Raw genomic sequence first — 12948 nt, forward strand, 5'->3', positions numbered from 1 at the left:
AGTCTAATCATGGATTAATTAGGCTTAATAGATTCGTCTCGTGAATTAGTCTAAGATTATGGATGAGTTTTATTAATAGTCTATGTTTAATATTTATAATTAGTGTTCAAACATCCGATGTGATAGGAACTTAAAAGTTTTAATCCCATCTAAACAGGGTCTAAAAAGAAGCCGTCCCTCATTTTCGGGAAGTATTCACGTAATAATGAATCAAAAGCAGCAGGCATGAGATGTCGAAACTAATCATTTCTGTGAAAAATCTGGTAGCGAAGAGATGGTTTTCAGAGCGGTTGTTAAATTAGAGAACAATTTTGAAGGATCAAGATGGTCTGCAAGAAGCAAAAGCACTCCAACACATGGCAGTGAAACATACATGCGACGACTGGGTGCTCCTTGTTTTAAGAGTAAATTGTATTATCAGCACATAAACTTAGTAAATTATATTAATTTAGTATATAAACTTGATACTTGGGTGTAATATAACGTATGAACTTGTAAAATGTTGTAAAATGTTTTGTTTGATACACGAACTTTGATACATGTGAACCAAGATTAAAAGGTTATGACATGGCTAGTTTGATCAGCATAATGCAATCTTGCAAGACAAGTGTAAAGGAAATCTCCTTGGTTGTTATTTAAAGTCCACATCGTAGAAGCCTCGAGTATTTGCTGCAGTTTCTTACATGCAAAATAAAGGAAAAGACTATATGTACTAACTTTTTTTTACTAAATTTTTACTAACACTGATGTGTTATGCTACGAGTGTATCTAGATTTTTCATAACTCCCATCTACCTAAATCAAACGGTTGAGATAATTGTTAGTAATAACAATTTAGTAAGAAAAAAATTGTATGTGAGCATCCCATTTTTATTCAAACCAGCCTCTTTGCATGCGAATTGAATGGCCAACAAATTAGCATGGAAACCAAACAACCATGCGTCCACCGAGGATAATGTGCTGATCAATTTTGACTATTTCGTTTTACTTAGGCGTCGATCAAACGTGAACAGTGGAAGTATGTGACAAGGACGCCGGTGAACAGTGGGAGTATGTGACAAGGACGCCGCATAGCCATGTCTTTTTTTAGAAGGCATAAAAAATCAATGAATAATGCAAGGGTAGAAAGTAAGAAGAATAATGTACTTCCTCCTTCCCAAATATAGAAAACCTAGTCATATATTAGACACAACATAATACTATGAATCTAGATATGGGATGTGAAGAACATTCCATCCAAATTCACATTACTATATTGTGCACCAAGTTACTGTTTTGGGACGGAGGGAGTAGAAACCAAGTTTACAAATATAACATGTCTCATGCAAATGTCATAATTAGTGTCCAACTTGGTAAAATTAATCTTGCCATGCCATTTGCCACGGCTCGATACACTGGATAAGTTCGTGTATCAAAATGAACATTTTACAGGTTCATGTACAAAATCGTATTATCTAATAAATTTATTTATCACCAATACAATTTACCTTCATTTTAAATATGGCTTACACCAGCATTTCAAAAGAGGCTCATCCCGCTTTAACATTTTTCTCATCAGTCCCTCCTACCTTAGACTGATTGTAAGTAACGCGAGAAAGATATACTTATAGAAAATATATATGATGCTTTATATAGTATTAAAAGTAAAAAAGAAAAATCAAAACATACACCCTTCCACAATGCTAATCTCCGTAGGAGACAAGTTTATATTTGGACTTTGGACCCTAAAAATGAGGGCCACTCTCACGGCCACTCTCGGCCAGCACCAGGCGCAAGCGGTGGAGAAGGGGAGACAGCAACGGCTGAAAGTACAAGCGACAACAACCAGTGAAGCACAGCCGAAGTTATGGCTGACTGGTGTTACTCCCCACCCGCCTCGTCTAGCTTCTAAATAAAGCGTCTTGCTTCTGCTCTTCCTCCCCACTCCCCCACCCCTCCCCCACCACACCAGACCAGAGCTGTATCAAACGCCCACCCCTAGGGTTTTTACCCCTACGGCCTCCCTCCCCCACTCTCCCCTCCTACCCGAGCTCCCCGCCGCCGTCATTGCCGCATCCCGGGGCGCCGAGCCCCCCTCCGGCCCGGAATCGGCGAGGAATTTGAACGCCATGTGAAGCAAACCAGGCACCGTAAAGAGCACACGCGCATCCCCGCGCGGACGCTTGACAGGAACAGATCCCACCGGTTTTACGGATCTCCGGGAGTCAGGACCGGTGGCGCGGAATAGATTTTTTTTTTGGACCTAAGGATTTGGAAGCCTCTGGAACCCCAACCGGATTCGATCCGAGGACATGGTGATGATGATGATCAAATCCGTGGTTTATTACGGGAGCACCTCCATTGGGCATGTGGAGGTGTGGCCCAAGGGCGGGACGGACCTGGCGGTGGCGGCGTGGGCGCGGGAGATCCGGGTGGACCACCTGTCGCCGCCCAGCGAGCGGTGCCCGCCGCTCGCCGTGCTGCACGCCGTTGCCGCGGGCGGTCGCTGCCTCGTGATGGAGTCCAGGCCCACGGCCACCGCGGATGAGCCCCCGCCGCCGCTCGTCGCCATGCACGCCGCTTGCCTCAGGGACGGAAAGGTACATGAATTACTCCCAACAAGAAACCCACAGACAAATAATAAAAGAAGGGAATGAACGAACGAATGGAACATTTGATTTTACATGGTCAAGTTTACCCGAACAGCAAATAGTTTTTTAGCACATGAAAGAACTAGTCTATTTTTTTCCCTGAAACATTTATTGGTAATTTATCTCTGGACAAGTAATTTGACAACGATGGTGACATGACTAATGATACTGACTGGAACCTATTCCAGAATTCACTTTTCTTCATGATTATTGTGTGTACTGGACTTGATTTTATTCTATCTCAATTTTCAATAATTGAACTAATCGAAATACAGAATCTGGCCTGATGCTGTTGAATGACAGAGGTTTCAGGAACAGCATTTCATGTTTCAGAAATGGAGAAGTTTTGATTTTTGAGTGTGACACTTTTAATGGTTGTTGAAACATACCCAATGCAGCGAAGAATTTGCTTTTCTTCAATAGTTCTTGACTTTGGACTTGACACACTTGCTATCAGGAGTTCATTGCTGCAATTGATCATGAACCGTGAACTGCTGAACTCTGCGTATTGAAAGACATTGTTTGAGGGATGAGTGAAGGTTACTTGAATAATTTGAACGCATTAATCTAACTCATCTGCTAGCAACTTAATGTGTTTCTTGCTTCCACTTGAATTATTTGATAATTACATCTATATTAAGAAACACACTATTTTCGGCCTAATATTTCCTTTACATAGTTGGATTAAATAGCATTTAACTGTGGTCAGGACAGTGCTATAAATATTCCTGGTATTGATTTCGCTATTTTAAGATTTGGATGGATATAGAGTTTTTAATCCACACATGCCTTTTTTTTAACAAGTATCCCCTTTTTTGCATTTCTGTTGTACCTTTTATTTTCTGTACTACTTTGTGGATGTTACTCTGATATGCAGGTATGTGAACAAATGTACTAGATGCCATGCCTTTTACATGATTGCATTTTGTATTAGTGACGAACATTTCTCCTTTTTCTTAATCCTTTTCATTTCCTTTCATTCTCTCCTGCTTGCAGACTGCTGTTTTTCCTCTAGGAGCAGAAGAGATCCATTTAGTGGCAATGACTTCCAAGAGAAACTTGCCGAATCTTGCTTGTTTTTGGGGCTATAAGGTGCCATCGGGCTTGTATAATTCTTGCTTGAGCATGTTGAATCTTCGTTGCCTTGGTATTGTGTTTGACCTTGATGAAACATTGCTTGTCGCCAATACCACACGGTCCTTTGAAGACAGAATTGATGCACTTCAGAGAAAGTTGAGTAACGAGATTGATCCTCAACATATTAGTGGTATGTCGGCAGAGATCAAGAGGTACCAAGAAGACAAGTCTATCCTAAAGCAGTATATAGAAAATGATCAGGTTATTGATGGTGGCAAGGTTTATAAAGTACAGACTGAGGTTATCCCACCTTTACCTGATAATCATCAGCCTATGACACGTCCAATCATAAGATTACAAGAGAAAAATATTATCCTGACGCGTATAAATCCATTGGTATGTATTTCTTCAATCAACCTTTTTCTAGAGTCATGTGATGCCAGATGTCTGTTGTCTCTACATCTGTTACATTGATTAACATAAAAATGAAATACCACAATTCACTTTATTTTGCATCATGTGCTTTGATTGAGTTTACCATCATAACTCAATTAAATCTATTTTGTACTCTAATTTTACTAATTTTATTTGGCACTGCTTTTTAAAAGAAAAATATAGCAACCTTTTGGTTTTGGTGCTGTCAGTTCTTAATGTATTACAAATCATGTAATTAATGTGACTCAAATTGAATTGGCAAATAAGCCTTGCTTAGTGGTTGGTACTGTTGAGGGCAAGTTGCATTAGCTGGTGTGGCAACTGAAAATTTGATCTCCTATTGCGATATTTTGAGCGCTAAGCACTTCCCGTCTATTCAGCTTTGATACAACCATGTTCCATGTTTCCATGCTGTTATACTGCCTAGTTGATTTTCCCTTTTTCTTAATTAGATAAGAGATACCAGTGTTCTGGTACGGTTGAGGCCTGCATGGGAGGATCTTCGGAGCTACTTAATTGCAAGAGGTCGCAAACGTTTTGAGGTATATGTGTGCACAATGGCTGAGAGGGACTATGCTTTGGAAATGTGGAGGTTGCTCGATCCAGATTCAAGATTGATAAACTCTGTTCAACTTACTGACAGACTTGTCTGTGTTAAATCTGGTAGGTGTTAGCATTACTATTACTTTCAAACAACACAACTACCAAAGGAATATAGTGTCATTTGGTATATTTTGTACACCGCAATCAATGTTTTGTGTTGTCTAATTTCCTTCATACAAATTTCCATGTGCATGAACATAATGTCTTGGAATTTTCCATCTTTTGACGTTAATGCTACACCACTCTTATAGGCTCTCGAAAGTCTCTGCTGAATGTATTCCATGATGGGTCTTGCCACCCAGAAATGGCCCTAGTGATTGATGATCGCTTGAAAGTTTGGGATGAGAAAGACCAGTGTAGGGTTCACGTTGTTCCTGCCTTTTCTCCATATTACTCTCCCCAGGCAGAGGTAAGGTTTATCTGTACTTTACACCAACACAAATATATATTTTTTAGTATTGGTTATTGAGGGTACCTTGTCTTGAACTATCAGGCAAACTTCTCTGTTCCAGTTCTCTGCTTTGCTAGAAATGTTGCATGCAATGTCAGGGGTGGTTTTTTCAAGTAAGGATATCCATCTTTGCCTATGTGATCTAAGTAAATTCATTGCCATGACTCATTGTAGTCCCAGCTAAATTTAATATACTCCGTTCTGCCACACAATTTTTTTTCTTGTTATTGTGCCATAGACCAAGTGTGAATTATTTTGAGATACAGAAATTTACGATTTAATTGACAGAGAATTTGATGAGGTCCTTCTGCCACGGATAAGCGAGATTCACTACGAGGACGAAATAAATGATTTTCCGTCCGCTCCTGATGTTGGCAATTATTTGATTACCGAGGTAAACTTTGTAAAATGCATGTTCGATTCCCTAGTAACTGCCAACTTACACTCAGTCTCTTCAATAGGACGAGAATGCTGCCATTTTGAATGTAAACAAAGATCCTCTTGCTTTTGATGGTATGGCAGATGCAGAAGTTGAGAGGAGATTGAAGGTGTTCACTTCTACAAACCATTAGTTCACTACCCTGTTCTTCTTGGTTAATATTGATGTGAATAGAAACTGAATACCAAGATGTACTTTTCCTAAATTAGATGCTGCATATTAATAATATACTCTAGTTATTTTTTAGGTTTTGCACAATGCATTTTGGAACAAAAAAAATACACTGTTTAATATTTCATGTGTATTTTTTTGTTCATTAGGAATTATGCTAGGCACAAAATCTCATGGTCAACAGTATTATAAAATTTTGTTTGAATATGCAGTTGCAATAGACTATTGGGGCATTAGATCAATCTAATGTCTCATTCAATACTTTAATATATTATACTGTTCAGCATAGTGTTTCTCTATTTACATGATCTTAATCTGCATAAATCATTTATTTATTTGAAGTGAACAAGAGGGTGTATTAAGTTATCCTAATCCTTTTCGTTGGACCAGCCAATTGCGAATGCTATAGCTATGCCCCTATGACTATGTTGTTACTCCAATGGGTTGACTGGTCGTCTTGTGAGAAAAAAAATGCTGAGATCAATTACAAGCCTATATTATCATGTTTCTTAGCAATGACTACTGTTTTTACCTTTTACGTATGTATATGCACTATTTTCAGGAAGTGTCTTGCAGTGTTCAAGCTGTGAATCCAATACCAACTAATGCTGATGTGATGCCTGTGGCCCCTAACCAGCAACTTATTACATCATCTGTTCCAGAAGCACCATCATTGGGCATGATTCCTTTGAATAATGATCAAGGTCCTCAGCCTCCTTCAAGCTGGCCGGTTGCTCAATCTGCTCCTGTGGATCCATCGCAAAGTTCTCCAGCTAGAGAAGAGGGTGAGGTTCCTGAATCTGAGTTGGATCCGGACACAAGGAGAAGGCTTCTCATATTACAGCATGGTCAAGACACGAGAGATCCTGCACCACCCTGTCCTGCAGGATCACCCGTACAGACCTCAGTATTGCCAGTGCAATCTCATGGGAATTGGTCACATGTAGAGGATGAGATGAATCCAAGAAGCCTAAATAGGACCTCAACAGGGTTCCATTTAGAATCTGATGATATAAATTATGATAAAAAGCAACCACATAATCCACCGTATTTTCCTGATGAGGATAATCTTATAACTTCTGATAGATATAACCGTCGGATCCATAGATACCCCTCACAGGTCAGTGGTCATCCACCAGATCGATTATTCAATTAATATATGTTTGTTAATGAAGTATATCTGGACAATCTGTTGACAAATGCCTGATTTATTCAGCTGCCTCACAGTGAGGATCATCATATGCTGAATCGTTCATCTATAGCCTACAGATCTTTTCCTGGTATGTTTTGTTTTACCTCTGATGGTTCTAAAGTTCTTCTGAAGATTACTAGCTGCATAGGGTAGTGCATGATCTATGTCTTCCCGTTGAGCTCGCTGCATTAAGCTTAAGATGTTAGCATAAGCCAATCTACTAGTCTCTTGTCTTGCATATTTCTAGAGTTGAGTACTTGTGTACCTGTCTAAATGCAACCTTTCTGTCTTAGATCCTTAATAAAATTTTGGTTTGTCATCATAACTAAAGTTATATTTAGTTTGATAATATGTTTGCTAGTTTAGCATCACATTTTGGTTTGAGTTGATTCAGAAGCAACAACACATTATGGCTTACACATAAGTGCTGGATTAATCTTTTTTGAGTTAGTTTGGCTGGCTTGTTATATGCCATCAATCATGATTTCATGGGTTTACTTGAATCCATCTAACTGCCAAGTCTACTGAAATTTTTGGCCCAGAGATGATTTGCCGTAATTGTACTTTAGCTGCAGAAATGATAAGTTGAATTTATTGTAGCTCTTGAGGTCCCATTCAAAACACATCTGAAGCTCATGACTCATTTTAATATTTTAATATCTATTGTGTTCATCATGTCTTGTTTTTCCCACTCTTCACTTGGTATAGTGTAACGTTATTATGTAAAATGCTTCATTATTCATGACAACTAATTGAATGGTTCTGTGTGTTTCCTCGATCCAGTTAATTTCTGAAATTCTAGCTCATTGAAATGTCTTTTATTACATATAATAATATTAGATTGGTCTTATTGCCATTAACGAAGCTTGTGGGCTGCATACATGGTAGTTTTCAAGCTTATACGGGGACATGTTATCAATGGGTTGAGAATTAAAACTGGTTAAATGACTGCTTCCTTTATTTCAATCAATTAAATGTGTGTTGCCTCTTGCTCGCTCAATGTTGCCCGCCCCCAGTATCATGAATGACCCCTCTTAAACTTCAACTTTAGGCTTTCACTTTAGAGCATCTTAAACTTTCCATGGATAAAAAAAGTATCATTTTAAACTGTCTGCTGTCTGCTATGTGAAGGAGAGGACATGGGAAACCGATTTGGTCCTTCGAATCATAGAAGCAGTAAAATAGAACCAGGACACCAGTTTGTACAAAACGCAGAGACCTCAGCTGGTGTGTTGGAGGAAATTGCAGTGGAATGTGGGTTTAAGGTAGTTTGGATGTGAAATAACAGTATTATTATCTTCTTCCTGTATTACTTTGCTGTTGATGTATTTATTCATTCATTTTTAGGTGGAGTACCAATCAACTTTGTGTAGTACTGCAGAGTTGCAATTCTCCATTGAGGTAAAGTAAAAACTTCTGCGAATTCCACTCTCCTTTATTACCACATAAATCTCTATTATTATAAAAATTGAAGATGTTTTTACCGGTATTTTTGGTACGCCATCCGTATTTGAGTCGGTTTTTAAGTTCGTTCGCTTTTGGAAATACAGATTCGTGTTTGAGTCGGATCTTAAGTTCGTTTGCTTTTGAAAATATAAAAGGAGTCGTATAAGAAATCTTTTTAAAAATACTCGCATGCTAACTTGAGATGAAAGTCAGACTCCTAATTGTAGCTTATAATCTTCTAAAAAAATATCCAAGCGAATTCCCACAGTGAATTTCATCATGGCTAAACCATATAACAATAATAAGATTAAAATAGCATTCACCCGTTGCAACGCATGGGCATTTTTTCTAGTTTTATTTAAATGATCATGTTAATGGGCAGTTATATTTGTTATCATGAGAAATTGTGAAAACTTGTGGACTTCAGGAAATAACCTTGGCACCAGGAATTTCTCTATCTCTACAAAGATCATGTGGCTTAAGGCCTAACTTACATTTTCCCAAATTATTTGAACTTGTTTTTTCCCAAATTATTTGAACTTGTTTTTTCCCAAATTATTTGAACTTGTTGCTTCACGCAAATTGTTCTAATCTTCTTGCAGTCTTATAAGATTGCTTCATGTTTAGTCATATCTTTCTTTGTGCATGTTTCAGGTTAGGATTTTAGGAGAAAAGGTAGGTGAAGGAATTGGAAAAACAAGAAAAGCAGCAAAACGCCAAGCTGTTAATATGTCCTTAAGAAATCTGGCAGGTAAGTTCGTTGAGAACTTCTTGGTTTCTTGATTCTGCGTGGCAAATGCCAAATGTATAACTAAAGTATGGGGCCATGGTGTTTAATATTTTTGTTGGGTCAACAGAGAAGTCCAGGTTGAATTTTGTTAAGACAGAGAGGTACACATAGCACATCTGACAATAATGCTGCCAACAAATTACATGATCACCCAATGGCGAACACAGTACTAAAATTTAGCGGGTGCTAGTTAATTAAATCTACCACACAAGATTATCATCAAAGTAAATGGTATTTATATGTTTTGCCATGATGCCATTGAAATTAAAACCATAACTTTTATTAGTTGACTTATATTATCATTAGCACGAGGAGTACTACTTGTAGACTTAATTGGAAACAAACTATGTAATATTGATGTCGCCAATTGTTGCAAATCTACGAATAGATAAATGTAAATGCAATAATAGTCAATACATGAATTAGAAATTATAATGCAGTTGTGTATAATTAGTTGCACAAGGAATCTTGGATTAAGGAATTAAGGCAAATGTTTAACGCGTGAGTTGAGTCTGCTTAAGCACGAATTGCTTCCTGCTTGCCAAAGTCATACTGCTACACTGTGCCACGCTGCTCCTTGCCCCCCTGGCACGTCTCCTGCTATGGACAGACTTACAGATGGATTTCATGGGATTGGTTCATTGTTGGATTAATAGGCTTGGTTGCTGGAAATAATGGATTATCTACCCTAGCCCCCGTTCAATGGAGGTGCTAGGGGGGTGGGGTTGCAATGGGTCGTGCGGCTGCCGGGTGTGTGCGAATCCCCTTTGCTGCCTTCTGCATCCGCTACTGAGATCATCTCACGAGAACACTCTCGAGGATACAAGTGAAAATTGCTTGATCATGGGGTTATTTTGTTTTAAGCAACTTCTAAGGTATCATGGAGGTCTCGAGATATTGGAAAACATTGTTGTTCTGACTTGGCATCTCTGAACTATTCTCTGCTGAAGTTGTTGAATTATTTTCTGCCTTTGTATTATTTGTATATATATCTGTCCTTAACCAATTTCCATTTGGCCTCATGATTGATCTTTTCAAATTGTTATATAGAAAATATAGAACACTATACCAAGAGAAATCCTCATGAAAGCTTTATATAAGTTTTGGTATCTTTCCCATGTAAAATATTTTGAGCCTGATTGGCCAATGATGTTCACTTGCAGAAAAATTTCTAACGTCTGATCCGGATAAGATGATGATTCTGAAGGAGAATGGTTTTAGTAGTAATTCAAACTCATTCAGATATTCGGGAGGTAGTAGAGATGACACATCACCAGTTGCAAGCACTTCAAACGAGTCTAGATACATGGGCGAGAGAGTTGATACTTTAAGAAAACCTGCTGGTTCTGTTGCTGCTCTCAAAGAGCTTGTAAGTGGCTGCCTTAATTATCAGCTTTTAGACGAGTGCAATTTATTTACTGAACTATGTTGTGATGCATTGCAGTGTACGGTTGAGGGTTACAACTTAGTTTTCCAAGAGCAGCCATCACGTCCTCGTGGTTCATCAGGTAAAGAAGCTTATGCTCAGGTTAGTACTTCAGTGAATGAATGTCCATCGAACTTCTATATGGTACATGATTAACCTCTAAAGTAGGTTGTTTAGAAAACTAAAATTGCACCAACTTTACAACTTACAGGCCATCAAAAGATCTCTTTGATCAATCTGTATTTGATGTGATATGATGCCCTTTAACACTAATACAATGGAAGTAGTATAAGATGTTCCTTTTGTTGTCTTGTCAAGAGCTGTTATCCTTTTAGAACTTTTTGAGTTTGCATGTTTCGTTTACCTGCATTTGGTTTTTCAGGTCGAAATAGGTGGTCAAATCCTGGGAAAAGGAGTTGGAGCAACATGGGAACAAGCTAAGCTGCAGGTTGTAAATAGATAAGATAGATGAAATGATTTACTCTGATCACTTCAATTTGTTAAAGTTTCAAAACCAACAAATAAACCCTGAGGTCTGAGTTTCTGCCTTGCTATGAGCAGAGGGAGAGGGATTGTTTCGTTTAACTAAGTTCGATTTGTGGAGTAAAGAATCTTTATACTAGCTGTTTGGACTCATAGTAACTATTTAAATGTTTTCTTTTCTCTTTGGGACTTATAAGGAGGGTCATTTTTCAATGTGTACAGCAAGATGCTGCCTTTCTCTTGTATTTGTTTTAGGAAAAAACATACAACATGTACAACATTGACAACATCAAAGATAATAGTTATTTAAAACTTCTAGTAATGATAAAGATACTACTACGTTGGTAGATGCAGCAATTGCCTCTAGAAAATATTAAAAGTGCACACATGTTAAATGTTTACAGACTCAACTTGGTTCTTGTGTAGATGTTGTCTCTTCCACTAGACAACTTTGTATGCGCCCATTTGTGCATTATTCCTGCACTGCTTTTTTACTTAATATTATGTTCTTTTATAGGCTGCTGATGAGGCTCTAGGAAATTTGAAATCCATGCTTGGTATCTTTGCACATAAATCATCTGGATTTCAAAGGTGATTTTAATCTCCACAATATTAGTCCTCTATTTAATCTAAATTGGTTTGTGCACATGCAATGCCAATGTTTATAATATTTATTCTTTTCCACAGGTCATCGGTATCAAATTTTAATCGCTTCAAACCAGATTTCCAGCGGAGTCTACAAACCATACCTTCTGGTTGGGACTCTAGGAACAATGGTCGTGTTCTTTGATGTTCGTCTTCTGGACATCTGAACTTGATGGGATCAATAGCATGGAACCTGTTGGCCCAGAAGAACTTCAAGGACTGCAAGTATGGACGAGATGGTCATGGAAGGAGAAATCGCTGTGCACATGATGCCTGCATGTTTCGTTCTGTCGTTCTCGATTTGGTGATAGAATTGTGTTGCTGTCATTTCCAATCTAGTAACTCGGTAACTCCCAACAGGTGCTCTGTTTGAAGATGTTGTAACCTGGCCTCCGAGTGAGCTCACGCCACACGGTGCTCGGCTGTGATTTGCCCTGACTCTGTTACCCGTGATACCCCAGTGGAGTGTGGATATTAGAAGCATGACAGTTGGTAAAATGGCTTCCTTGCGTGCAGTAGATTAGCCAATTGTATTGCTCGAATTAATTTGTTTCTTCAGATCTTAGATTTAGGGTGGTAGCTTGATTGGACAGTTTTGCTACGTAGTGGTAGCTTCAATTCCATGGGGGTAATTCCCATGGCTTTGATTCCAGTTTTACACTGCTTCCTGCTGCTCTTCATGGCCATGTTTGGTTCATACAGCAACCGGGTTCGGCTGGTGTTGGTCCAAGGCTTAAGGAGGTTGGCTATGTATACAGATTGGTGCCATACTCCTGCATTGGGTGATGCATGATGCTGAATTGCTGATTGATGCTACAGAGTATATACCTGCATTGGTTGAAGATCTTTATGAGAAGCTCGAATCTTGGTGGCTACGTGCACAATGTTGTCCCTCTTTCTGTTTATCTGTATGCTTGAGATAAGCAGACTTTGGCCTTCTATTTCCGTGAGGAGATAGAGGCCGGAGGGTGTATTTCTTATCACCTCAATCAAAAAAGATAATTAGAAAAAGAAACTGTGATGGCTCATACCAAGAATAGTGAACTTGCTTTGAATCTTTAAGGTACCTCGACTACAGTGGCTACAGGCATCATGATTTTTCCTCTATGCAGAAAGCATTTTCGACTACGAATGTTAAGATCGGAGGAAATACAAGGATCA

The 12948-nt window shown here is 38.6% G+C and overlaps 1 protein-coding gene across 5 annotated transcripts; it reads left to right on the forward strand.

Moving 5' to 3' along the window:
• Positions 1–1839: 1839 nt before the first annotated feature.
• On the forward strand, positions 1840–12802 carry LOC4336474 (RNA polymerase II C-terminal domain phosphatase-like 1). Of its 5 annotated transcripts, none has more exons than XR_010740928.1 (18): positions 1840–2578; positions 3626–4102; positions 4594–4804; positions 4996–5153; positions 5238–5308; positions 5484–5589; positions 5657–5743; positions 6368–6925; positions 7022–7085; positions 8129–8262; positions 8345–8398; positions 9098–9194; positions 9890–10108; positions 10397–10602; positions 10678–10761; positions 11042–11107; positions 11660–11733; positions 11830–12285. XR_010740928.1 is itself a non-coding variant. In XM_015781334.3 (17 exons), the coding sequence occupies exons 1-17, from the start codon at positions 2291–2293 to the stop codon at positions 11930–11932; spliced, it is 2838 nt and encodes a 945-aa protein (XP_015636820.1). In that variant the 5' UTR covers positions 1840–2290; the 3' UTR covers positions 11933–12802. The 5 variants fall into 5 exon arrangements, 2 of the variants coding, with proteins under 2 accessions (XP_015636820.1, XP_015636821.1); XR_010740929.1 differs by having other exon boundaries at positions 1930–2578; positions 10678–10741; XR_001545614.3 differs by lacking the exon at positions 9890–10108 and having other exon boundaries at positions 10678–10741; positions 11830–12802.
• The last annotated feature ends 146 nt before the right edge of the window (positions 12803–12948 follow it).

Source organism: Oryza sativa, chromosome 4 (genome assembly GCF_034140825.1).
Source record: "Oryza sativa Japonica Group chromosome 4, ASM3414082v1".
Classification (NCBI taxonomy): Eukaryota; Viridiplantae; Streptophyta; class Magnoliopsida; order Poales; family Poaceae; genus Oryza; species Oryza sativa.

Excerpts from the sequence above, each read along its gene's own strand:
- LOC4336474 (XM_015781334.3), top strand. The coding sequence starts at position 2,291 with ATGGTGATGATGATGATCAAATCCGTGGTTTATTACGGGAGCACCTCC. Across the intron at positions 9,195-10,396 it reads GTCCTTAAGAAATCTGGCAG|AAAAATTTCTAACGTCTGAT; the intron begins GTAAGTTCGTTG and ends GTTCACTTGCAG. Across the intron at positions 10,762-11,041 it reads GTAAAGAAGCTTATGCTCAG|GTCGAAATAGGTGGTCAAAT; the intron begins GTTAGTACTTCA and ends TTGGTTTTTCAG.